This window comes from Euphorbia lathyris, chromosome 5 (assembly GCF_963576675.1).
Source record: "Euphorbia lathyris chromosome 5, ddEupLath1.1, whole genome shotgun sequence".
Taxonomy (NCBI): Eukaryota; Viridiplantae; Streptophyta; class Magnoliopsida; order Malpighiales; family Euphorbiaceae; genus Euphorbia; species Euphorbia lathyris.
Window position 1 is genome coordinate 62,734,792 of NC_088914.1, and position 27,274 is coordinate 62,762,065.

General features: G+C 35.2%; 1 protein-coding gene across 1 annotated transcript; it reads left to right on the top strand.

The window, feature by feature from the left end:
- The first annotated feature begins 15,535 nt into the window (after nt 1-15,535).
- LOC136229381 (GLABRA2 expression modulator) lies at nt 15,536-22,359 on the top strand. The gene is given in 5 exon segments (XM_066018132.1): nt 15,536-16,064; nt 16,156-16,257; nt 17,602-17,873; nt 21,691-21,854; nt 21,856-22,359. Coding segments are annotated over 5 exon segments (936 nt in total). The 5' UTR covers nt 15,536-15,688; the 3' UTR covers nt 21,878-22,359.
- Nucleotides 22,360-27,274: the final 4,915 nt, after the last annotated feature.

A 27,274-nucleotide genomic window follows, 5' to 3' on the forward strand; every position in this document is an offset into this window, starting at 1 on the left:
GATGCTGCTGACCACACTCATTCTGAGCAAGCTGACCTCTCAGAAGAATCTGAACAGGAGGAATATTCCAATGAGGTGACATCTTTACTCTTGCTTAGAAATGAAATGGTTAATGCCCTGAGTGATCTATATACACTAACTAAAAAGTGCAATAAGAAAATAAAAGCACTCAGCAGGCGGTGTGACGAGATTGAATAGGTCAAACTGAGTGACCTCCGATATCTTCTCCAAGACAACTCAACTTTGCATGACAACATGGAAATCATGCACAAGTTTGTCTCGGAAGTCCAATCAAATTCAAACAAACTGAGGAAGGATGTCACAACCCTACAGAACCAAACAAAAGGTTCAACTAAAAATAAATCCCACGCTGAGTACTCAGGTATAGGTCAGCATAGATAGTTCACTCAGTGCGACTGTTGTGGGAAAAGGGGACACACAATAGATGTGTGTTGGTATAATAAGCGGATTGTCCAATGTGACTTCTGCGGAAAGAAAGGTCATACCACCAAGGTATGCTGGCATGCTCAGCACAACGGTGCTGACCAAAAACAAAGTCACCATAAAAGGGTAACTGACGCGGCCTCGCGCGGTTGTGGAGCGAGGCCGATCTTAGGGATAAGTGTACCCCGTCGTTATTAAGTAATAAATTTCTGGTTTAGTCCAGGTTATCGTCCACAGGATTTATTTCTGCAAGTATCGAGTTACTTGGTTTCAGGTGTTATCTAGACTTAGGGGGTTTTGAGTTGGTTTTTCTAAGTTAATCTACTCCTAGGTTGAATTATACTATTCCTAGCTAAGTTATCCGATTCTAACTAAGTTATTCTACGCCTAATTAAGTTACTCTACCCCTAATTAAGTTAAACTACTCCTAAGTGATATTTTACCAATGCAATTATCCGAAGGAACATGAAGGGATACGATGATAATGAAAATAGATTGTTTAAGCAATTGAATTAAAACCTAAGTCACTTGTGTCCGAGGCGATTAACCCGACCTATCCTCCTAAAGTCCCTAGTTCGTGATTCCCTTGTAAGGCCGAAACTAGCTCTAAGGCTCAACAATTTGGGCTTAATCTTCTATAGGGTCGTCAATCCTATAGGCACTGACTAGGTCAGATTCAGTTCGCAATATGTGCCAACTTGATTTTGGGATTATCGAATGAGTTAAACCAATCAGACAAAGCGTAAGACAAAGATTAAAGCATTAAAACAATTGAATGAACAAGAACTATAATATATATCAAAGATGAAAGTATTGTCACGAAGTTACAATGAGCCTAGGATTCATAACATGTATCAGAGGCTAGACAGAATATAAAAGAAGAAAAATCCCTTTCAGGGAACCTGTCTACCAATGCAGGCGTCTTCCTAGGACTTAAGGATGGAGCTTGAGCAATCCTCGGTGAACGGAGCTTCGGAGGTGTCTTTAATGGAGGTTTGAAGGATATGGAGGAGGTGGAGAGGATTTCTCAAGATGAAAAGCTAAGAAAATTACCAAGATAAAAGATACTAATTTACATTGGAAAAACTCTATTTATAGGCGTGGCTCGGCCCTCTTTTTGACCTATTTTCGTGTCCTTATGCAGGTAGGAAGTCGTGGGGTCCGTCGTGGCATCATGGGGGCAGAATTGGTCTTTTTGACCAATTCCCGCAGGTCTGCTCGCCGAGCAGGGCGAGCTGCTCGGCGAGCAGGCGCTGCTCGCGGCGAGCAGCGCCCTGCTCGGCGAGCAGGCCTCTGGCGGCCTGCTCGGCGAGCAGGCCTCTGGTGGCCTGCTCGGCGAGTGGGCATGGCCTGCTCGGTGAGCAGGCCTCCAGGGGCCTTCTCGGCGAGCAGGCATGGCCTGCTCGGCAAGTAGGCCTCCAGGGGCCTGCTCGGCGAGCAGGCATGGCCTACGGAGGCCGGCTCGTCGAGCATTCTTGCCCGGTATGCCCCCGCGTGCTTGCTGACTGCCGTCGATGCCTTTTTCGTCCGAACTTATACCTGCGCATGTACAGAAACTCTAGATAACATTAGTCCAAAGGCTAAATTGACCCGCCAATCGCTTATTTTGAGCAAACGCTTCGTTTGGTGCGACTTTTGACGGACCAATTAGCTTCAAAAGATAACGGAATTATACTATGCATGCTATTTTGGCCGTAATTGCCTAAATTGGTCATAAAACGAGCCTAAACAACGAAAAATAAATAAAACGTTTCCAATTCCTAACTAACTCACACAAAAGCATTTAAATGCGAGAAATGCTCGCTTATTAACTAAATAATGCTAAAACCCATCCTAAAACCGTACCCAAAGATAGGGGTTTTTGACCCCTATCAAACCTCCTCGCACTTAAAACTTTACTTGTCCCCAAGTAAACTAAAAAACTAAACCCGCAATCACAAGCAAGCTAGAAAACCTCCCGGTTTGACTAGGTGCTTGACACAATTTCGAGCATCTGTAATTACATGCATTCAGAAATACAAAGTAGAGACACGATATCCAAAAGCCGCATTTCAATTATCATAGGTCATAGTTTTAAGCAAAAGGACACATGTTCAATTAAACGAGCTTGAGGGGATCGCTAAGTAAAACACCTCACCATAGGTAGTTCACTCAATTCACACAATTTTGGTGGCTAAAGTGTTTACTCTCGGCTTATGTTCTTGCTTAGGATTACGTTGATTTTGCACGTTCATCCGAGTTCCTCTACTATGCTATATGGCTCTGATGATATCAAAAACAGCCTCGAATTTGGGTTGTAATGTGGTTAGAGGGTTAAAGGTACAACAAGGGTTAATAGTTCTAGCGCTAGAAAAACAAAGTTCAAATGGCTTTAGCAAATATGAAGTGACTGAGCTTTTTATTCATAATTTTTTTTTCTTTTTCTTTGAGACGTTTTGATTTTAAGAACTGGGGAACGAAGTTCTCCCCTTTTTGTTCGTCTCTTTTCTTTTCTTTTCTTTTTCTGTTTTTCTTTTCCTTTTGGATAGTAATGCTCATTCACTTCTTAGCCTTTTGGCTTGCTACTTTGATGCCATAAACAAAGATAAAGCGCTAGAAACGACAAAGACACGATGTGAGCTTTGCAAAAACTTTGGGTTAAGTAACAAACCAAGTGATGGCTTGCAAAAATTGGGTTATAACGAAAGAAAAATCTATAAACTATAAAAATATAGGCTCAAAGGGGCTTCCTAGAGTGGATGAAAAAGAGAAAATAAGGTAAAGAAAATGGTTAATTCTAATGAGGCTGATTCATCGTTTATCATCTCAAATCATTGCATGTAGGTTCAACACAGTATTAGGTGCAAAATCTGTAATCTTTCCACAAGTCAAAGCATTCACACAAAAATGTCAAGAAAAAGAGCTTTTTGATGTTCGCTCTTAGGCTCAAATTCAACTCACAATTCTTTGGGTTTCAATTTTGTGCTTACTAGTTTCCCCCAAACTCAAGTTCAACATCACATGCCTTCAATTCTTAAGTTATCTACCTAAGTAATGATTTAAGCATTTCTTCAAAAGTAGGGTCTAAATGCAAACTTTAGCTCATGCTCTTACTGATACAAGGATTGTGTCTTACACCTAAACTAGTTGTCATGCAATATTAGATTCGGTTCTCAGTCCTCGAGGATAAATAACGAAGTTTAGATTCGAAGGAGGTTCACGGTTTTAGGTCCTAAACATGCAAAAACATAAATAAAACCCGAAAACGCTAAACCAAACTAGACACGACGCAACAAAAATTAAAAAATTTATACAATTTTTGTAAGTTTGTCTACCCCTCCTCCTCACACTAAAAATATGCAATAAGTTCCAACATTGCATCACAAATCATAAAGTACGAGTGTAAAAAGTCAGGGTGGAGAAGACAACTTACTGATTTTATCGCAATCGCCAAAAATTTGATGATTTGCGGTGCCAAAATTATTTATTTATTATTATTATTATTATTTATTTATTTATTTCAGCTCCGTTCGGGAAAAAAAATCCCGAACAGTTTGCTTATCGCGGGCCGAGCAGCGGGCTGGGCGGCAGTGCCCAGCGGCGGGCTGGGCGCAGTGCCCAGCGGTAGGCTGGGCGCAGTGCCCAGCGGCGGACTGGGCGCAGTGCCCAGCTCGCCGAGCTGGGCGGCAGTGGGGCCAAATTTTTTTTTTTTAATTTTATTTTAAACCTGAACACTTAAAAAAAATAAAATAAAATAAAATAAAATAAAAGAAAACTAAACAACTAAAAAAATATTTATTTATTTATTTATTATTTTTTTTATTTATTTTTTATTTATTTTTTTTAACGAACACTTTAAAAAAACGTAAAAGAAAAACTAAAAAGACTAAACTAAAAGATCAATGTATAATCTAAATAAAATAAACCTGAAAAGTTTTATTAAAACTTGGGTTGCCTTCCAAGAAACGCTACGTTATAGTCGGTGAGCTCGACATAGAATTCTCGCCTAGGTGTATGCTTCTAATCGCGTTAGGAATTCGAACTCCTTAACAAATAACCCGTACCTACAAAACGGATTAAGAGCCTCAAATAAGTTTAATGAAAGTAGGAGGCCGAATTTAAACATATTATGAAAAAGTTTGGTTTGCTCCCTTTTGGATTCTCTTGGTAGGTCGAAGAGAATGAAAACTTCTGAACAATGAGTAAATCCAAACTTTTCGAACTTTTGAGGAAAAGGTAGTTGATATACACAAGCTTCGATTTGATCATTTATTTCTATCACATGATTTAGAATTTCAGATTTTGAACCGGGGTTGCTTACCGCTTCCGGTTCTTCACTTACCTTGAGTGATGCATGTGACAGTGGACTTGGTTCTACCTTTTCGTCATTCCTCAAAGAGATGGCTTGAGCTGATTCCCTTTGTGGGATTTCTATGTTTTCCTTTATGCTTGGGAGGGCATCTTGGGAGTGCTCTTGCATCTCATGGTTTATTTGAGCCAATTGGTTGCTCAAGTCCTTGCAAACCTCCTCATTGATTGTAAGTCGGGCTGATATTCCTTTCAAAAGGGACAGCACCTCATCTCGTGAGCTAGAGGGTTGTGGAGGAACTTGGCTTGCTTGTTCGTAAGGGAACATTCCCAATTCGTTTTCCATGTGCTCATTAACAAACCTATTTGGAGGCCTCAACATGTTAGGGTTCCCGTAGGACAGATTTGAGTGTTGAGGTCTCCTCCAATCACTACCATAAAAGCTGTAAGAATTGGGGTTAGAATTATACCTTTGGTGATTACCCATAAAACTTACACTTTCATTGGTGTTGAGGCTCAGTTTCACCATCAAGATATCCATTTTCTCATTTAAGTCGGCCATGGAGGGATTGGGAGCCTCATTCTCCAGGGCATGAATGTATTGTCTTGATGGGATAGTAAACTTTTAAGCTTAACACTCGACTTTTTCTTGCCAATTCATTGATCAGAGAATGCTGAGAAAAAGTGAAGTTCTAGCACAAAAGTTGATAAGTAACAGTATACAGATATGAACAAGTATAGAAAAGTATAAAGAAATTATATATCAACAAGTATAGAGAATAAGTATAAAGAATTATGTATAAACAAGTATAAACGATATAAACAAGGATATTCACAAAAAGAATCGTATATAAACAAGTGTATGTATAAACAGGTATATGTATAAACAAGTATAAATATGAACAAGTATAAATATAAACAAGTATTAACGGTTATAAACAAGTATAGATAAACAAGTATAGATGATATTCACAGAGATATTCACAAAGGAATGCCTAAACTAACAAATCGACCTTTGGTTCGATATTGCAGAAGAAATAAATCCCCGGCAACGGCGCCAAAAACTTGACGCGACCTCACGCGGTTGTGGAGCGAGGCCGATCTTAGGGATAAGTGTACCCCGTCGTTATCAAGTAATAAATTTCTAGTTTAGTACAGGTTATCGTCCACAGGATTTATTTCTACAAGTATCGAGTTACTTGGTTTCAGGTGTTATCTAGGCTTAGGGGGTTTTGAGTTGGTTTTTCTAAGTTAATCTACTCCTAGGTTGAATTATATTATTCCTAGCTAAGTTATCCGATTCTAACTAAGTTATTCTACGCCTAATTAAGTTACTCTACCCCTAATTAAGTTAAACTACTCCTAAGTGATCTTTTACCAATGCAATTATCCGAAGGAACGTGGAGGGATACGATGATAATGAAAATAGATTGTTTAAGCAATTGAATTAAAACCTAAGTCATTTGTGTCCGAGCCGATTAACCCGACCTATCCTCCTAAAGTCCCTAGTTCGTGATTCCCTTGTAAGGCCGAAACTAGCTCTAAGGCTCAACAATTTGGGCTTAATCTTCTATAGGGTCGTCAATCCTATAGGCACTGACTAGGTCAGATTCAGCTCGCAATATGTGCCAACTTGATTTTGGGATTATCGAATGAGTTAAACCAATCAGACAAAGCATAAGACAAAGATTAAAGCATTAAAACAATTGAATGAACAAGAACTATAATATATATCAAAGATGAAAGTATTGTCACGAAGTTACAATGAGCCTAGGATTCATAACATGTATCAGAGGCTAGACAGAATATAAAAGAAGAAAAATCCCTTTCAGGGAACCTGTCTACCAATGCAGGCGTCTTCCTAGGACTTAAGGATGGAGCTTGAGCAATCCTCGGTGAACGGAGCTTCGGAGGTGTCTTCAATGGAGGTTTGAAGGATATGGAGGAGGTGGAGAGGATTTCTCAAGATGAAAAGCTAAGAAAATTACCAAGATAAAAGATACTAATCTACATTGGAAAAACTCTATTTATAGGCATGGCTCGGCCCTCTTTTTGACCTATTTTCGTGTCCTTATGCAGGTAGGAAGTCGTGGGGTCCGTCGTGGCATCATGGGGGCGGAATTGGTCTTTTTGACCAATTCTCGCAGGTCTGCTCGCCGAGCAGGGCGAGCTGCTCGCCGAGCAGGGCGAGCTGCTCGCCGAGCAGGCGCTGCTCACGGCGAGCAGTGCCCTGCTCGGCGAGCAGTGCCCTGCTCGGCGAGCAGGCCTCCAGGGGCCTGCTCGGCGAGCAGGCATGGCCTACGGAGGCCCGCTCGTCGAGCATTCTTGCCCGGTATGCCCCCGCGTGCTTGCCGACTGCCGTCGATGCCTTTTTCGTCCGAACTTATACCTGCGCATGTACAGAAACTCCAGATAACATTAGTCCAAAGGCTAAATTGACCCGCCAATCGCTTATTTTGAGCAAACGCTTCGTTTGGTGCGACTTTTGACGGACCATTTAGCTTCAAAAGATAACGGAATTATACTATGCATGCTATTTTGGCCGTAATTGCCTAAATTGGTCATAAAACAAGCCTAAACAACGAAAAATAAATAAAACGTTTCTAATTCCTAACTAACTCACACAAAAGCATTTTAATGCGAGAAATGCTCGCTTATTAACTAAATAATGCTAAAACCCGTCCTAAAACCGTACCCAAAGATAGGGGTTTTTGACCCCTATCAGTAACTCATTGTGACTTCTGTGGTAAACAAGGCCACACAATAAATATATGTCGTCACAAACTAAAACATGATATTGCACCTGTTTATGCTAACCAACGAGGACCCAAAAAGAATTGGGTACCTAAAAATGAATAGTTTAAAATGCAGGTGAGCCTGAGATGCGTGGAGAAATCAAAATTGTGGTATATTGACAGCGCATGCTCGAGGAACATGATTGGTGATGAAACTCAGTTCATCACACTTGAGCTTAAACGAGGTGGAAACGTAAGCTTTGGAGACAATAAGAAGGGTAAGATAGTAGGTTCAGGTACTATCGGAGGTAACCCTACTATTGAGTCAGTCTCCTTAGTTAAAGGTCTCAAATATAACCTATTGAGCGTAGCTCAGCTGTGTGACAGCGGTAGACAGGTTATATTTGATGCTACTTAGTGTCGGATACTCGAGGGAAAAACAAATGCTTTGATTTTAACTGCCCCTCGTGTTGATAATGTATACATATTGAGTTTGGAAAAACAGTTTCCAAAAATATATGATTAGTATCTAAAGAGGATAACTCCCGGCTATGGCATAGGAGACTTGGTCATGTAAGCATGGACCTCCTTGCCAAATTAGCTAGAAAGCAATTAGTTGAGGGATTGCCCAAGTTGAAATTTGAAAAAGATCAATTATGTAATGTTTGTCAGCAAGGTAAACAAACGAAAAAGTCTTTTCAAAGTAAAAATATTGTGTCAACCAAGAGACCATTGGAATTACTACACTTGGATCTTTTCGGACCTATCCAGCCACTCAGCTTGGGAGGTAAGAAATTTTCCTTAGTCATTGTAGATGATTTCTCTCGGTACACTTGGATCATCTTGCTGAGTAGCAAGGATGAAACTTTTGAGATGTTCACAACATTGATTAAAAAGCTTGAAAATGACAAAGACCTAAGAGTAGCTCATATTAGAAGTGACAATGGCGGAGAATTCAAAAACCAACAGTTTGATGAATTCTGTGAAGTCAGTGGCATTGACCATAACTTTTCTGCTCCTAGGATGCCTCAACAAAATGGGGTTGTTGAAAGGAAGAACAAAACAATAGTTGAAATTGCTAGGACAATGCTGAGCGAAAATAGGCTTCCAAAGTATTTTTGGGGTGAAGCTGTCCACACAACATGCTATATACTCAATAGGGCTTTAGTTAGACCTATTCTTAAGAAAACCCCATATGAACTTTGGAAAGGACGAAAGCCTAACATTGGCTACTTTCGTGCATTTGGGTGTAAATGTTTTATACTCAACACAAAAGATAACCTTGCTAAATTTGATGCTAAAGCCGACGAAGCGATCTTTTTAGGGTACTTAACTAACAGTAAAGCATATAGGGTGTATAATAAGCGAACTCAAGTTGTAGAAGAGTCTGTCCATATCGAGTTCGATGAAACTGACCCTGCAGGAAAGACAACTCAGTCCGCCGAAGATGAACCAAGCTCAGCTTCCGCTGACCAAATTAGAGCCGATGTGTCATCAGTACAAGGGCTGACCAAAGGTAAACACGAAACCGAAATTACCTTTACTGACCAATCTACTCTTGCAGATATTGTAGAAACACCGATTCCAGACAACTCAACATTACCCAAAGAAATAAAAATTCCAAGAGGACATTCAGAAAAGTCCATTCTTGATGCTGCTGACAACAAGCTGATGACGAGAGATCAGCTTAGAAAATACCTTAGCAATGTTGCATTCGTCTCAGTTCATGAGCTAAAGAATTTTGCTGAAGCTGAGCACGACGAACATTGGATCAATGCTATGCAAGAGGAGCTTGATCAGTTAAAAAGAAATGAGGTATGGGATTTAGTACCAAAACCTAGGAATCAAAAGACCATAGGAACTAAGTGGGTCTTTAGAAATAAGCTAGATGAGCAAGGCAATGTAGTTAGAAATAAAGCCCGACTTGTAGCCCAAGGCTATAGTCAGCAAGAGGGTATTGACTATGGTGAGACCTTTGCTCCCGTTGCTAGGTTAGAGGCTATACGTATATTGTGTGCATATGCTAGTTTCATGAACTTCAAACTATATCAAATGGATGTTAAAAGTGCTTTTCTTAATGGATTTATAAATGAAGAGGTATATGTTAGTCAGCCTCCTGGGTTTGAAGATCCAAAGTTTCCAAACCACGTTTATAAACTCAAGAAGGCCTTGTACGGCCTGAAACAAGCACCTCGTGCTTGGTATGAGAGGTTGACCAATTTCCTGCTGACCAGGAACTATGTCAGAGGCAAAGCTGACACAACCTTATTCATTAAGAAGAAGGGTTAAAATACCTGCTGGCACAAATTTACGTAGATGATATAATATTTGGTGCTACTGACGAATCTATGTGCAAAGAATTTAGTAAACAGATGCAAACTGAGTTCGAAATGTCTATGATGGGCGAACTCAACTTCTTCCTTGGACTTCAAATCAAGCAAGGGAAGAATGACATCTTCATTAGTCAGTCTAAGTACGCCAAGGAAATGTTAAAGAAATTCAATATGGAAGATTGTAAACCCATATCAACCCCAATGGGTACTGACATTGTCCTGTGCACGGATGAGAAAGGTAAGTCAGTAGACAGTAAGTTATATCGAGGTATGATTGGATCTCTACTCTATCTTACTGCTAGTAGACCTGATATTCAGTACTCAGTATGCTATTGCGCTAGATATCAAGCTGACCCTAGAGAATCACACCTTATAGCTATGAAAAGAATTTTTAGATATTTGCAGGGATCAGTTAATGCAGGTTTGTGGTATCCAAACTCAAATGACTTCACACTCATTGGATACACTGATGCTGACTATGGACGAGACAAGCTAGAGCGTAAGAGTACTTCTGGAGGATGTCATTTCCTTGGAAGCTGTCTAGTGTCTTAGTTCAGCAAGAAGCAGTCATCAGTTGCCCTGTCTACAACTGAAGCTGAGTACATTGCTGATGGAAGCTGTGTCACCCAAGTCCTATGGATTAAGCAGCAACTTGAGGATTACGGAGTCAAAACAGAAACAATTGAAGTCAAGTGCGACAACAAAAGCGCTATTGACCTATCTAAGAATCCAATCCAACACAGCAGGATGAAGCATGTCAGCATAAGGCATCACTTCATTAGAGATCATGTACTCAAAGGTGAGATCAAGCTGACCTACGTACCAACAGATGAACAGCTTACGGATATCTTCACTAAGCCTTTGGCTTGTGAGCAATTCAGCATATTAAGGGAAGAAATTAATATACTTGAAAAAATGTATTATTAATTTTCTTAAATTGTAATTATTTTTTTGGTATACATATCTTTAAAATAATATTAAATATTATTATAATTTTTTTTATAATTTTTTAAAAATCATATTTTTTTTCTTCATTCGTAAAATTTATTAGAATTGTAAAACCTTTTTACAATGATAGTCTTACTCCTATTTTAATAATTTTTCAAATATTTTTCATTTATTTTTTAGTCAATAGATTTTATGTTATTAAATTAAAATTCTATAATGTTATAAAAATTAATAAATCAATTACTTTATATTGGAGTTTATAATGTAAAGATTGTGATTATGTAGGAAAAAAGAAAAAGAAAAAAAAATATAAAATATGAAAAATAGATGTTTTATTATTAAAACATAAAGTAAAGGGTAATTTTGGTATTTTAAAATTTATTTAGTATAGTTTGACCATTGACCCAAGCATAAGGACTAAGGAGTTAACAAAAACAAAAACTCAAGGACTATATAATTATTTCTAAAAACATAGGGACTAAGTAGTGTATTAGGTAAAAACACAGGGACCTTATAATTATTTACCCTAAATATTATGAAATAATTATCATTGAGGAAAACAAATGTTGGATGTGAAGGAAAATGATGATAATTAATAGCTTGTCTTGACAAAGATATATTCAATGGTTCATTCGTGTACGTGTTGATGGGATATATATGGTTGAGTTGAGACATGAATTGCTAGGCACTTGTCCTTGAGACTAGTGTCGGAGTATCTCGGGTTGAAGGAGATACTCTGTGCCCTTTTTGCTACGCACCGGGGTGGTGCGGGGATACCTGACGGTGAGAGGCATCCTATGTTGTTGATATATATATATATATATATATATATATATATATATATATATATATATATATATATATATAGTATGATGAGATTGCAATTGAGATTGAGACAGTTTGAATTGACCGGTGAACCATTGACTATATTTTTACTTGGCAAGCAGGGCCCTTAAATAGAGAAATAAATGAATGTTTTTAAAGTCGTATTTTATATTTGGTCAAATGCTCATAAACTGAATTGTATGCACGTGTGGTTGTCTTATGTATAAAATTACTGAGCTCCAAGCTCACCCCACTCTCCACTATAGCTTTCTTTTCAGGTTAAAAGTATTAATTGACTAGCGGTACAACTGTCAGAGTGACCGGTATGTTAAACTATGTTGCTATATATAGTTAAAGTATAGGGTCATTGTTAAGTTTGATATGTAAAGGATGGAGAATTAATAAATCCGTGTGTTTATGATAATTTTTCGTTTTAATGACGTTTTAATTATCTACGATTGTAAATATTAATTAAATAAAAGGAAATTTAGAGAGGGTGTTACACAATTGGCAACCCACTCCGGATAATGTACCTTCTTGATTGTCTGCATGTCTTTAGTTTGTCGACCTCAACTTTTATTGCTTTCTATCTGCCCGCCATATGTTTTTTCTTTTGTTTGACCACTTTGGCCTTCGTTTCTACGTCCATCGTGTGAGTCATGACTTTTAGTGGGACACCAATGACATCTGACGAAGTCTAGATGATGGCTTTCATGTTCTACCATATGATTTCTAGCTTTCTGGGTTTCACCTAGCTTTATTCTCTCTCCTCTAGGATTTCTAGCTTCGTGGGTTTCATTTGGAGCGATGTCATGTATGTTTCCTGAGATATCTTTTGGTTCCCTTTGTGCGACATCCATTCCCTTCCTAGTGAGAATATTCCATGCTAGATGGTATATGAAAATAACACCTGCTGGCTCCAACAAGAGCGATCAACTATGATGACGTTGTATATTGTTGGTTTAGTGTCATATAGACAATCATTTTAGGACATAATTTATTAATAAAGGAATTGTTCATTATTAAGTTATTTGATTTTTTTGATATAGTAAGTTTAACTATATAAAGACATTTATCTTTTTTATCACAATTAAACAAGTTAAATAAAAGTAACCCCTAGTTTATAAAAGTAATCATAAAATGTTCATACAAAAATGAAGTGAGACCATACTTTATTATTCTAATTAGTTGATAAACTTATATAAATCCAAGTCAAGTATATGCCTTTAGATAAAACATAATACCATTGATACTTGCATGTAACAATATATTCTGTTCCTGAACAGAAAGCTGATCTCACAAATTTTAGATATATGAATATCTAGACAGTTACATGGATCCAATGAAAGAGTTAATTAGGATTGAGACTCGACTTGAGATAACAGGATGAATAGATTTATCTAGTGTCATATGTCTCATCTCAAATGTATTAGTAGGTATAACTAATTCTTAGACTCAAACGATCATTTTAATGTATTATTAAAATACGGAATGAAATAATATATTAGGTAAAAAAATACATGGATTACTAAATTTTCTACCCTGTAGCAGGGGCGGATGTAGGGGGGTCAAATGGGGCATTTGCCCCCCCCTTCATCCCAGTATAATAATTTTTTTTAAATAAAAAAATAAGGATTAAAGTACAAAAATATCCCTAATGTTTTGGGTCAGGAACAATTTTATCTCTAACATCTAAAATGGTACAATTTTATCCCTAATGTTTGAAGCCAAGAGCAATTTTACCCCTAACGTTGATAAATTGAGTCAATTTGAGAAATAATTCATCAAACTGTCTTCTCGGTCATAAATAATAGTATCTGAAATTGATCCAATTTATTAACATTTGAGGTAAAATTGGTGTAAAATTATAAAATTGTTATGTAATTGGTGCAAAATAAAGAAAAAAATGACTGTATTTTATAATAGTGTCTGAAATTGATCCAATTTATCAAAATTAGGGATAAAATTGCTCTTGGCTACAAACATTAGGAGTAAAATTGCACCATTTTAAATGTTAGAGGTAAAATTGCACCTGACCCAAAACGTTAGGGATATTTGATGCGTAACAACCCGAGAATCCCGGAAATGGATGATTACGAGTTGGAAACATTATAATTTACGTTTTTTATAAAAAAAAATCATGAAAATAATGTATGACAATTGAACGATTTTGCATTTTTCGTCACCAAAAATTGAACAATTTTGTATTTTTTGTCATAAAAAATTGAACAATTTTATATTTTTTGTCTAAAATTTTTTTACGTAGAATTTTGCTCCCCTCTCCCTCAAATCCTGGATTCGCCACTGACCTGTAGTATAAAATTCCTTATTTCATCTCAGGGCAATTTTCATGATCATTTTGTTTTAAAAGTAAGTATGAAGCCATCATAACAAAACAGGAACAAAAAGGCGATTAAATTAGATTTATTTAGAAAGGTTGATGTAAATGTAATGGTTGTATGATTGTGGCATCGCATGGCAATGCTATCATTATGAAATTGAATTTGTGAATGAGACAACATAAATGCCATAATTACTCAATCCACTGCTAACTTGTATGTATGTGTAACAGTTTGATTGTTGTTCTATCAATAAATAAATAAATAAACAATTCAATTGTTGTTTCTATTTCATTGTTTATAAAAAAAAATTGTGCAAGACTTTTTATTTATTTTATAAAAATCAAAAATTTTTCCTACAATTGCCAACTGAAATAAAGGCAAGTGTTTTATTATTTGAAATGTAACTATAAATACATTTTTATTTTTAAAATTTATCCAAAGGAAAATTTAAAATATTCCAAAAGGCTATTAATGAGGGTTGGTCCGAATAGTAAGCGTTGAATCTTTGCTTGACATGTTTGCCCTGACCATGGGAGTGGGTAGACCTACCCTTACCTAAACTTTTTCCTACTAAAAAAATTCCAAAAGGCTAACATCTGATATTTATATAATTGACGTCTATGTAATTTCAAAAACTTCATACCAAATAATTAAAATAATTGAATTTGATGAAATTGAAATTTTTACATTTGGTTTGATTTACCAACCAAATTATCAAAATTTCTATATTTCTAATTTAAATGTTTAAATTTAATTAACTGATTATAAATTAATTCAATAATGTTAAAATAATTTGTTTCCTAAAAATGTTCAAACAAAATTTTAAGAGAATTAAATACGATTAAAATAATAACTAGTAACTAACTAAATACTAAAAGGAGAAGGCATTATGACTGGCAAGCAACTCTCACGAGATAGAAGTGCGAAAGTTTGAGCCTTTAAAACCTTAAGGTTAGTTAAGGTATATGCTTTGCTTCAATTATTTGGGGGGTTTTTTTGTTACAAGTTGAAAAATATATAATAAAAGTTAAATTATATATTTTTTTATTTAAATATAAATTATGTTCGGTTTTTATTAAACTAATTCTTTATGAAATAATCGAACTGATAATCAAATATTAAACAAGGTAAAATTAACAATCGAACCGAGCAAGAGTATTAATATAACTGAATCAAATAAATATTTCGGTTGAATTACACATTTGGTCGTTGATTTTTAGACCTTTTTTTTGCCACCGTACAAAAAAAAAAACAAAAAGAAGAGGTTCTAGATTATTATGAAAGGTCATATGCAATAAAAAAAATTAGGATAAATGATGTTTTTATTGATAATTTTCAAATTTCATATATATGTTTTTTTATAGTCCAAATTTTATATTCTCAACAAAAAAATCCAAATTTTATGTTTTATTGAACCAATAATTGTTAAATTATGAAAGAGAAATAGAAAAGAAAAAAAGAAGAGAAAGATTGAAAAACAGTTAAAATAAAATAATGTTAATGTAATAAAATAAAAGGGCAGCAGTCAAAAGGTGTCTCCTCAATCAGACACAACACAAACACTTACTACTCTTTGTTCGCGCTAAAAAAAAGGCATTCCTATTGTATTGCACGGCCCACCACCGTCTTTCCCGTTAGCCCATCTACGAACCTTTTCTTCCTTCCTTCCTTTCCCATTTCAAACTCACTTCTACGCGTTATTCGTAATCAAAACTCCCCCCTCCTCCGACTACCTACTCTCTTCCTCACGCGCCACCCTGCTCCTTCTTTACCCATGGACAAACAGCCTAACCCCGACCCCCAACCCAACCCGGAATCTGCTGCTCAGGTTCCTAACCCCAATTCAACACCTGCTCCTGATCCTGATCCTAAAAAACTCGATAATCATCAGCATACTCCGAATGGAGACGCCAATAAGCCTACCGTCGAGACTGGATCGGATTCTCAGACGGTGCCTTCGGATGATCACCTTCAACAACCCAATCTTATGGGCTCCGGGAGAAAATCGGTCCATTGGAGCCCTGATTTGGTCTCTGAATCTCACGCTTCTCAGAATGTTGTCGATGAGAATAAAAATGTTAACTTAGATGGATCCAATCCTTACATTTCTTCTTCTCCTGCTCAATCCTCATCTCAGTATTCTTTTAAAGGTAACTTTATGTTTTGAATATGTAAATAGTTAAACATATGTGATTTGTTTAGGAATTTTCTGAATGTTTATTTCTCTTTGTTTTGGAGCAGACACAATGGGAACAGTGCGGGATGTTCTTGGGAGGTGGGGAAAAAGGATGGGAGAAGCTACCCGGAAGGCTGAGGATCTCGCTGGCAATACATGGCAGCACTGTAAGTCTTTTTTTTGTTGTCCATTTCGTATATGTATTGGGGTCTGAGGTCTCCATGGCAAATATATGATATATGCATTTGACAATCATTGCATTGCATGCATTTATATTCATATGGTTGATTGGATATTTTAAAATCGTGGTTGAAGGTTGAGTTTGCTTCAGTTATCTGATTATTGGTCGTCCGTTTCATCTGTAGTTCATTAATATTTTTTTTTGTCTCTATTGCTGGAGGAAAGTGTACTTTGGTATGCTATTTTGAGTATCCAGCATAATTGGAGAGTATTTGGCGTATGCTTTATTGCCTAGGCATTGAACATTGAGGTGCATCTTCCTGATGAACATAAATGGTTGTTACATTTGGTATTAGAGCCTCACTCTCCATTTTCGATGTGAGATTTAGTTCATTCATGTTCTCATCGCAATCCCTCAGGCCACTCCTTGCTCAAGCCTTCTACCTATAGCGCCACCCACTCCGGACCAGGTCGTTCTAGGCCCACGAGCTTCTGCCATGTAGGTCCTCGAACCAACGCATCGTACTAGAGAGTCAGCTCTGATACCAATTGTAACAATAGTATCCATGTATTTTGACATAGCTCTTTTATGGTGGATTCTATTTGTATTTGTAGTGCTGGCTGATTTACCTTATGCATGCGAGAATTGAGCTCGAGTTTGGGGTGTCAACAACTTTTTTATGTTATACCAGTAAAAGTTATTGCTCTAGTGGAATTTAAGTTTTGAAGGTAAACGTATTCTATTTTAATGCTTAAATGAAATTGCCTCTTCCTCCATATCGATTTGATTGCATGGAATTGTAGAAGTCCAAGCTAGTTGCTTCTTCTTCTAGGTATCTAGTTTTGATCAGTTATCGTCTTTTCCTTGTAAAATCTCGTATTACCTATGGTGAATATTAATGATGAATAGGAAAAGAAGAAGAAAAAGTCTTTTACTTCATATTAGTGAGGAATATTTTGGTTTCCAAGAAGAAAGTGGAGGATAAATATAGAGTTTGTCATTATGATTTTGTGATCTTGGTTGAAATTACGGAAGTTGTTTTTGCCTCTTAGTCTTACCTTGTATGTGCATCACTTATGCTGGACTAACTTTGGTCATATGCATGCTACATTGTTACTTTTCAAAATTATTATATATTTCAATTTTTTTGGGACTATCAAAACAAGTAATCAAGTTTATTTTCATAAAATGTAGAGCACATTATTGTTTGCTTTACTCAATTATTTGTGATTTCTTTTTAAATTCTTATTTTGCTCTTTCTCTGACTTCGCTAATTTGGATTGACTAATTGCTCCTCTCTTTTTTCTTATATTTCCTTGTGTCAAACCAGTGAAAACAGCACCTAGCTTTACAGATGCTGCCCTGGGTAGAATTGCTCAAGGAACAAAAATTCTAGCAGAGGGTGGTTATGAAAAGATCTTTCAACAGACATTTGAAACAGTTCCTGAGGAACAACTTCAAAATTCGTTTGCTTGTTACTTATCAACATCAGCTGGTCCAGTAATGGGGATTTTATATGTATCTACGGCAAAGCTTGCATATTGTAGTGACAATCCCCTTTCATATAAATCTGGTGGCCAAATTGAATGGAGCTATTATAAGGTATGCTTTATGTGGTTTGAATGAATTCATGCTACAGTAGGGAGAAGACCCTCATTTTCATGCTAATAATAAGACATGGTAGAAGTTTCATGTGGCCATACCTGGATCATGCGTTTTAAGTTTGATAGCATATTTTTTTCTTAAGCTTCATAGTTGCATTTAACAAATTTCTTTATTTGTATAGCTGTTTGTTCTGAAGTGTCATTTGTATCTAGAATTATGCAATGTCTATGCCTTGTAGCTCTTGGTTTTATAGGTAACAGGCTTTGGTGAGGTCTGTGTAAGTGCTTTTAGACCTATACTAGTGACAAAAAAGTTCAAATGACACTGGACTAGGCTTCAACTAGAAGTCATATAAATGGTGTTCACTGATATTTGAAAAAATATTTGTGTGTATGTTTCTGTGTTTATAGTACAAGAGATAAATTAAAATGAATATTCATTCAGTAAGTTATAAAATTTGTCTCTCTTATTAATGATAGAAAAGGTAAACGTTGTTGTCATGTGACCGAGAGGTCAGGGGTTCGAGTCTTAGGAGCGGCCTCTTGCCAAAAAATTGGCAGGGGAAGGCTTGCCCCCAGTACACCCTTGTGGCGGACCTTGTGGTGTAACCCCTCCCCGGACCTCGCTTAGCGGGGACGCATAGTGCACCGGTCTGCCCTTTTATTAATGATAGAAAAGGTTACTCATATAAGTTAATGATAAAGTAAAAATTATATTTGCTTATATGAAGTTAAAACTTGCAAAAACGTTTGATGCTTATTTAGTCCAATTCTATGATATTATGAGTAAAATGAGATTTTGTAGAGTATCTAAGTTTTATGTCTAACTTTAGAAACTTGATTTGTGAACCATGAAAATAAAATTATTGGTTTTTAAGGAAATATAATGCAAATCTAATAATTTTTAAATATTTGCTCAAGTTTTATTTATTTATGGTCTAGAGGAGCTACACCTTTTTTTTAGAATGGAGGTGTTTGAATCCTCGTCGGTATCAAATTAGAATATAATTTATTTTTTCAATCAGTGACCACATTGTTTCTGCTATTTAACATCAGCTGGTTCAGTGTAACCTATCTGGTTCAAGCGTACAGAGCCTGATATGAAATAAAAAGTAGGTGGTTGTTGAGCGCCAGACCAGATTCTTGCAAGCACTTGAGTTTGAAAACAATGGGTTTTAGTAGGTCTCTCACTAAATATTACCAACTATGTTGTGATCACACTTTCTGTAGCTGTTAAAGATATCAAGGCTCAATTTACATTTAATACTTAGATTAGTGCGATTTAACTTCAATTCAAGTGATTGACCAAATGGCCATAAAAAGTGTTAAGGTCAGCATTGCATGGACAAGAGCAAACTAGCACCCTACTAGCTGCTTTTTGGGCTTGAATCCCGTGGTTTCTCAAGATGCCCTTAAATCCCACTGTGCATTTAATTTTAATGTAAAACTGCTAAATAATTATATTTAGATTATTTTTACCCTCCGTCTGTCTGTAGCAGATAGGCAAAAAATTTCTTGAATCCATCCAGAGTTGCCATAGAGAATTTACTTCTCAAGCCAACCACCAACCTTTCACTTGAAATCCATAAAACTCATGACTAGCAGCCTTTAGTCGATGAATATGCTATTAAAGGAGTTTTTGACAGAAAACAGAACCAGGCATGAGAGTTTGATGCACTGGAGATCCCCATCAAACCCTTGCTCCTGGTTTTTCTACAGTCCGATCTTTTGATTGATGAAGTTACAAGCGAGTTTGCTTGCAGTACTAAAAAGGGGAGTGTGTGGCTCATCCTATAACGATCTTTGCTAAAATCTAAGGTGCAAAGGAAACAAAAGCTTGTTGCTGATGTGCTCACCATTGAGTATAGATATCTGTGCAATTGATGGAAAAAAGGCGATATTTGTTTCATTGGGACAAAAGAATACCAGTGTTCTAAAGATTCTTTTGCAATGATTCTCAAGGCTCGCATGACAGCTTTAACGCAAGAGGGAGAAAAATTAGGAGCATGCTTTCTTTATAATGTTGCTTCTGAGAATGCATTTTCAGTCATCAGAGGATTTCCTAACACCAGTCTTGAGGACAAATCTGTTTTGAAGGGGCGGGTAATGATAGCTAATAAGAATAAAGGAAAATTTGGGAATTAGGGGGCATTTTGTGTGGGTTCTAATGAGAGTTAGTTAGTGGAGAGAGAGGGTTTTAGTTGGAATATATGTATATATAGATGTAGCCAGAGAGGAAATTGAGAATTATGTTGTTTAGCTCTTTTGAGAGTTAGGTTCTACTCTTTGCATAGTGAGGGAATTCTGAATTCCTGTGTGGGTAGAGTCCTTTCTCAGCTCAACTTCTGTCGTCCTTTTGTCTTGTGTGATCTGTTTTGGTTTCTGTTCTCCTGCTACTTTGAATCAACTTCAAAGAAATGAACCAAGTTCACAACAAATTCCTAGAATCAGTTCAGGAAGAAGCAGAAGAGTGAGGGAGAGAATTAAAGAGAAAGAAAATTGAGAGGGGCAGAAAATATTTCTTCATTATTCACCATTTTGTTGCACACAATGAATAGGATATCCACGCAACTAAGTTCGTAGCTTGCTAATGAAAATTCAACAGTTTTAGTTATAATAGCCTTACAACTCATGATCACTATAACTGCCTCTTAAGCTCTGGTATTTCTGGTTGTACAGGGTCACGAAAGTGTTGTGATCAGGCCTCCATATAGGAAATACCAATTTTTTTAGGCAAAATAATGTCTTGGTAGGTTAGGTTCTTGTAACAGAAATTAATACCTTTCTAAGAGCACAAAAGAAACTGTTTGTTTTCTCTTTCTTTGAAGAAGCCAAGGTCTTACATAGTGTTGGATTGTCAGAAAGAGAATGAAGTATTGGTAACTTGTGCTCAAGACAATTTTTATGTAAGCTCAAATGAACAGGGGTTAAGAATTTTAGCCATTGTAGAGCTTTATTTAGAAATAAGACAGTCAAGTTTCGCTTTTTTTTTTTTTTTTTCTTTTCTTTCTAGGTTGAAGTTCTGTGATGTCTTTGGATGCCAAGAAAGTGAGGAAAGTTGGAGCAAGTAGAATATATAATTTGACCTTGTTATAGATGGGAGAGGAGTTTACTTAATGTTAATTGCCAAATTAGTGAACACAGGGAAATAAGAATAGGTTAAATGACTTAAGGTAAAACTAGACCGTACTTAATGTTAAGCTGCTCTTTTGATGACAGAATAACATTTTCTGTCCTAGCTGATACATTTTTAATGCATGTTAATTCATTTGCGAGGTCAAGAACAAAAATTGAGATTTTAGCTGGTGTAGGGAGTAAAGGAAATATTGTAAAATTGAAACACATTTTCCAAGTCGTAACAGACATTTGTTTGCTACAAGGTTTTATTGGGTTGGATTCTCATATAATAGATGCATTGTCGGATCCAATTCCAAATTTCATACCCTCGAGAAGAAGTGTTTAAGTTTTCAGTTTATGCCAGTGCCAAATGAAATGTGGCAGACGAGGAATTTCTTGAATTCACTCCAGCTAATGTCTGTGTTACATTTTTCCTTTTCTTTCACATACATCACTTGTGTATATGTTGTCTCGGAGGAAAGATGACGAATAACTTTTTGTATGAACTAAGTTCGTTCCTTCTAATTTATTTTGGCAGTTGAATTTGGTTGCGTACTAATTACAGGATCCAGAATCGTCCTTGCTGCATATCTTTTACTTATGGCCTAAAATATGTTTTCACAAGTCTTATGCCTTTCATGATTTTACTGCCATATATTTGACTCTTCTGCTTTTCCCCTTTTTTTCTGTAAAAACAGGTGGTGATGCCATTACATCAGCTAAAATCCGTAAATCCTTCATCTAGTAGATCAAATCCAGCTGAGAAATATATCCAAGTTATCTCTGTTGATAATCATGAATTTTGGTTCATGGGATTCTTAAACTACGACGGTGCGGTGAACTGTCTAAAGGATGCTTTGCAAGCATAATCTACAGTCTGGATGATACTCTTTTCATTTGGGGCCATAGTATGTTGTTTATCCATAACCAGAAGTTAACCAGGTTAATTCAGTCGCAGCAGGACACTGCAATCCAATCTTGTAGAAATTTTTTCTGTTCTTGTGGGAATGAAATTAGGTAATGTGTAGAGTCCTGAAGATTTTTTTGCAAGGACAGATGAAGATAGCAAAAAAAAAAAAAAAGCAGAAAAGTATATTAACTGTTACATTTTTTGTTTTTGGGTCCATATGGTAGTGTAATTTTGCATGATACAACTCATTTTGAAACTTTTTTGATATGCTATTTATTGTATGTATGCCATGGAATTATTGTATTCTTCTAAATAAACCTTCTCTTGTTTTGGGCCCCCAACTTTCAAATGGGAGGTTACGAATCTATATTTTGCTTGCTTTAGCTGCTCAACAGTTGTATAGTGCATAAAGATGTAAGAGCATTTTTACTTTCAAATATATTTCATCTTGTAATTATTTTTAATTTAACATCACTTTCAATGGGATTCAATCAATATTTTCATATAAATAGTTATTATCGTCAAATAAAAAATATATAAATATTTTCAATTTGTGGGATTCAATTAATATTTTCAATTTGTGGGATTCAATTAATATTTTCAAATTAAAGGCAATCACAATGATTTTTTTTTTTTTTATAAAGAACAATAATTTGTATATTTATTATTTATTCAAATTATTTACATGTATTAAAAATTAATAAAATAAAATCCACATCTAATATTTTATCAATAGCAATTGTCTCTCCTATTTCAAATTAACATTATTATTATGGAGATGCTCTAATAACATTGAGTTATTGCAATTTTGATTAGTAAGTAATTCTCCATGGTGTATATATTAATTTAAATTAAATGTCATGACTTGTAAATGTATTAAAAGATGAGGTGAGAGACTTGCATTTTTGTAAAATCCTAAACCAGCTCTCAATTTGAAGAATTAAAATATGAATAATGATTAAAAAAGAAGAAGAATAATGATTGATCTCTCCAATTAGTTTGAACATACCTAACCTCCATTGCAAATTTACTTGATTTAATGTAAGTATAGAATAAAGGCAAAGGGTTATGTTGGAGACTATTGTGTAAAAAAACTTGGATTACACAATAAGCTAGCAAGACATAGTTGTACAAGGTGGTCTTTTTAGGGTCAACGGTACTAGTAGCTTTTTTACCCAAATAAAATAATACTGAGGAACACGTTTAGTAAGTTCATGAGACATTATTATTATTAAATTTAACTGATGAGTCGCTTTCCTAATGATTGCATTTCCATTCCACTAACCCAGTTTAATGAGATCCTAGCCTATAGCAGCACTTGTTTCTTCCTACTCATGAGAAAGTGCTTCTATTCTATTATGTTTTCAAAGATTAACTTCCCCTATACCACCATAATCAACTTATAGGGAACATGTACATGTTTGACCTTAAAATATGAAATTGCTAGCATTTTAAAAAAAAAAAAGTTCAAATTTATTCCTATTTAATAATTTATTTTAATGAATTGATTTGACAATTATTTCCGACACTGTAAACAAATTTATCAATAAACTGAAATAATTTTATACATTTTTTTATAAGTTATTGTAACTATACTAATAATATAATACGACAAACATTTCTAGACACTTTTTACCAAAAAAAAAAAGTTATGATTAATTTATGTGGCATAATTAGATATATTTGCATTTTAATAAACCTTTTTACAATTTCGTTAGTAATACTTTAAATATTTTAGATATAATTGATGCTTGAAAGGTCCAATATAAAAATTAAATAATAGTAATACCAGTTTGTTTAAGTTTTTTGGTACATATAATTAAATGATATTGTTTAAAAATATTAAAGTTAGATTTATATCATTGTATACGTTAAGGTAACTCTGTATTTTTTTTAAAACAAATGTTAGGTTCAGATTTTACTCTTATCCCCCAACTTATATTATAGGGTTAAGGTGCAAAAATACCCCTAACGTTTTGGGTCAGGAGCAATTTTACCCCTAACGTCTAAAATGGTGCAATTTTATCCCTAACGTTTGTAGCCAAGAGCAATTTTACCCCTAACATTGATAAATTGAGTCAATTGCAGAAATAATTCATCAAACTGTCTTCTCGGTCATGAATCTTATCATCTACACTTCACACATGCGTCATTTTATCAGTAACAAATCATAAACATATGTTGGGATGTGAAAAAATAATAATAAAATAAAAAAATATACTGTCTTTGGTACGAATTAGAAAAAAAAAATTCAAAAAGTTCACCGAATTTATAAATATTAATTTTCAATTCTATTATTAAATTATAAAAAACATGAAATCTTTTTTTTTAAATGAATTGATATGCAATTGGTGCAAAATAATGAATAAAAATATCTGTGTTTTATAATAGTGTCTAAAATTGACCCAAATTACCAACGTTAGGGGCAAAATTGCACCATTTTAAACGTTAGGGGTAAAATTGCTTCTGACCCAAAACGTTAGGGGTATTTTTGCACCTTAACCCTATATTATATACAATGAATTTCTAAACAACTACATAATGGCGATGAAATCAAATAAAAAGACCGTGCAAAGCACGAGTCTAAAACTAGTTAATTATACTATAAGATATATCAATTAAGGTTGATTTGAGTAGTTAAGGGTTTCAAGTCGTTTAAACTAGATCCCGTGTTTGAGTCCTAACGTATGCGGAAAGTTTTAATTGGGAGATGATGTTTGACGATCTTTGAATTGAGAAATCGGATAAATTTTATACAGTAAAACCTCTATAAATTAATACTCGATAAATTAATAAACTCTTTAAAATAATAATTTCTTCTGGTCCCGACTTGGGTCAGTTCAAAAAATGATCAATTTTAATAAATTAATAAAATAATAATTTTCTGGACCAACCCTTTATAAATACATTGTATTATTACCTCTATAAATTAATAATTTCTCAAATACATATGCGAAATATATATAGATATACATACCTAGGGTAATTTAGCAAAATATGAATCTATAGTATTTTATTTTTTCTTGAAATTTAAATCTAGTTGAATTTCATCCCTAACTATTCTCAATGCATTCAAAAGTTCCGGTGTATCCTTGTCAAATTGTAACAAAAAATTGTAAAGAGTGGATGATGCTATAATTGCTCCTTTTTGTGACTGGTTTCAAAGGTACCGAATCATCATTAGCTTCATCCTCAACTGAATTTCGCATAACGCTCGACATTGTTTCTTCTAAACTTTGGACTTGTGAGCATTCATTGTTTTCACCTAGATAATCCAATATTTGATTGTCATTCATTTGATTGGGGTAACCAAGCTGACCAATCATTCCCTCAAATCCATGAATGTTTTTTTCAGTGATTGCTTCCTCTAAATTCGTTGTGACAGATTCATCCATTGTACGGATTTTGCAATGTTTGAAATAATTTGTAATTTAAAATTTATTTAAAAAAAATCATTCTATAAATTAATAATTATTAATTTATCGATTAATTAATATCTTTATAAATTAATAAAATTCCATTGTTCCAACATTATTAATTTATGGAGGTTTTACTATATATATATATATATACTGTGGAAATGGGAATGAATTCCTTGTATGTAGGCCGGTGGATAACGTGGCCCAACAGTATAGACCGAGTCATTGTTAATCATTTTCTCTCATTTTTGGGTCATCATCTAAATAAGGCCCTTTTCAGATCAATTACTATATTAGGGCTAAAAATCATATTAATTTTTCATGCATCTTCTTTTTTCTTTTTCCTCTTTTATGTACCTTTTATAAAGTGAATTACTATATCTAGCCCTTGATTCCCACATTTAGCCTCAGGAATAGACCGAAATACCCTTTGGATAAATTTAAAAATTCTCAAAACCTCTCAAACACCCTAAACTCACTTGGATCAAATCCGGACTAATTTATCAACGAAAACATGGATTGGGGGAGGGACGGTAAAGGAAAAGCACTAATGGTACGGAATTATGTTTGATTTTGTTGATTTTTGGTTGATTTTTGAATCGGTTTGAGAGTTTGAGAATCCAGAATCGGGGGGTGGGGCGTGAGGCCATCACGTCCTCACCTCTGGTGCGGCGTATGAATATCATGCCGCAGCACAGGTGAAAGCGTGATAGCCTCACGCCTCACCACAGGCGACGGCGTGATATTCATACACCGTCGCCTATGGTGAGGCATGATGGTCTCACGCCCTCACCTATGTGAGGGCGTGATAGCCTCACGCCCGCCCCCTATTTCGGAATTTATTTATTTTAATTAAATTTATTTTTATTTAAATTTTTATTATTATTAATTATTGTTATTTTAATTTTATTAATTTGATTATAATTTTTATTTTTGTTAAATTTTGTGTTGTAAATTTTATTTTGTTAATTATAGTTAAATTTAGTTGTTGTAAATTTTATTTTGTTTAATTTAGTTTTGTTAATTTTTATGTTGTAAATTTTATTTTGTTTAATTTAGTTTAGTTAAACTTTTATGTTGTAAATTTTATTTTGTTTAATTTAGTTAAATAATGTGGTGAATATGTGTAGATGGAGCGGGAGACTTTGGCGGGAAAATCTATCCCGTCAGCAGCTAGACATCTAGATATGGATGAGGAGGAGGATACACCACGTCATACGAGACGGCGTGGTATTGATATATCAGGCCGTAGACGGAGAGGGCTGGGACGCAACATATGCGGGGGGCTTCGATAGAGCAGCTTGTGTTGGATCAGCCCGAATTTGGGGGAGAGGAGACGGATGATTCGGGAGACCGAGATCCTGGTCTTCACCTTGTGGATGAGTATTTTTAGGAGAGAGCCGAGGCACAGCGATGGCCGGGATCTGATGGTGATGGTGATGGTGATGATGATGTGCAGCCGACCCAGGGCTCGAGCAGACATCGCAAGAGTGGTCGCTTTGCTAGTACATGTGTTATTTATAATTGGGAAAAGTACAAAAATAAACCATGTGGTTACATCTGTTTTCGATCGGCACCCTTGTGGTTTAAAAGTTTACAAACTGATACCTTAAAGTTCATTCCGTTAGCAAACACATACCAAATTGACTAACGGTGTTAAAAGTCATAGGAAAAAGAGTTAATTTAGTCCTTATATTTATTTATTTTATAAATTAAACCCCCTTATTATCTAATTATCACAAATAAACTCTAAAATAAAAAATAAAAATCAGTTCCACCATCTTCTCCATCTTTTTTTTAAAAAAAAAAAATTTCGTTCTCTCTCATCATCATGTTCTTCTTCTTTCGTTTGTCTATTCTCTATACCTATCCTTTGTTTTAACAATAAAATAAGCACATATTATACAACCACCATTGTTACACAATCTTCAATTTGCTTTCTTGATTGAATAA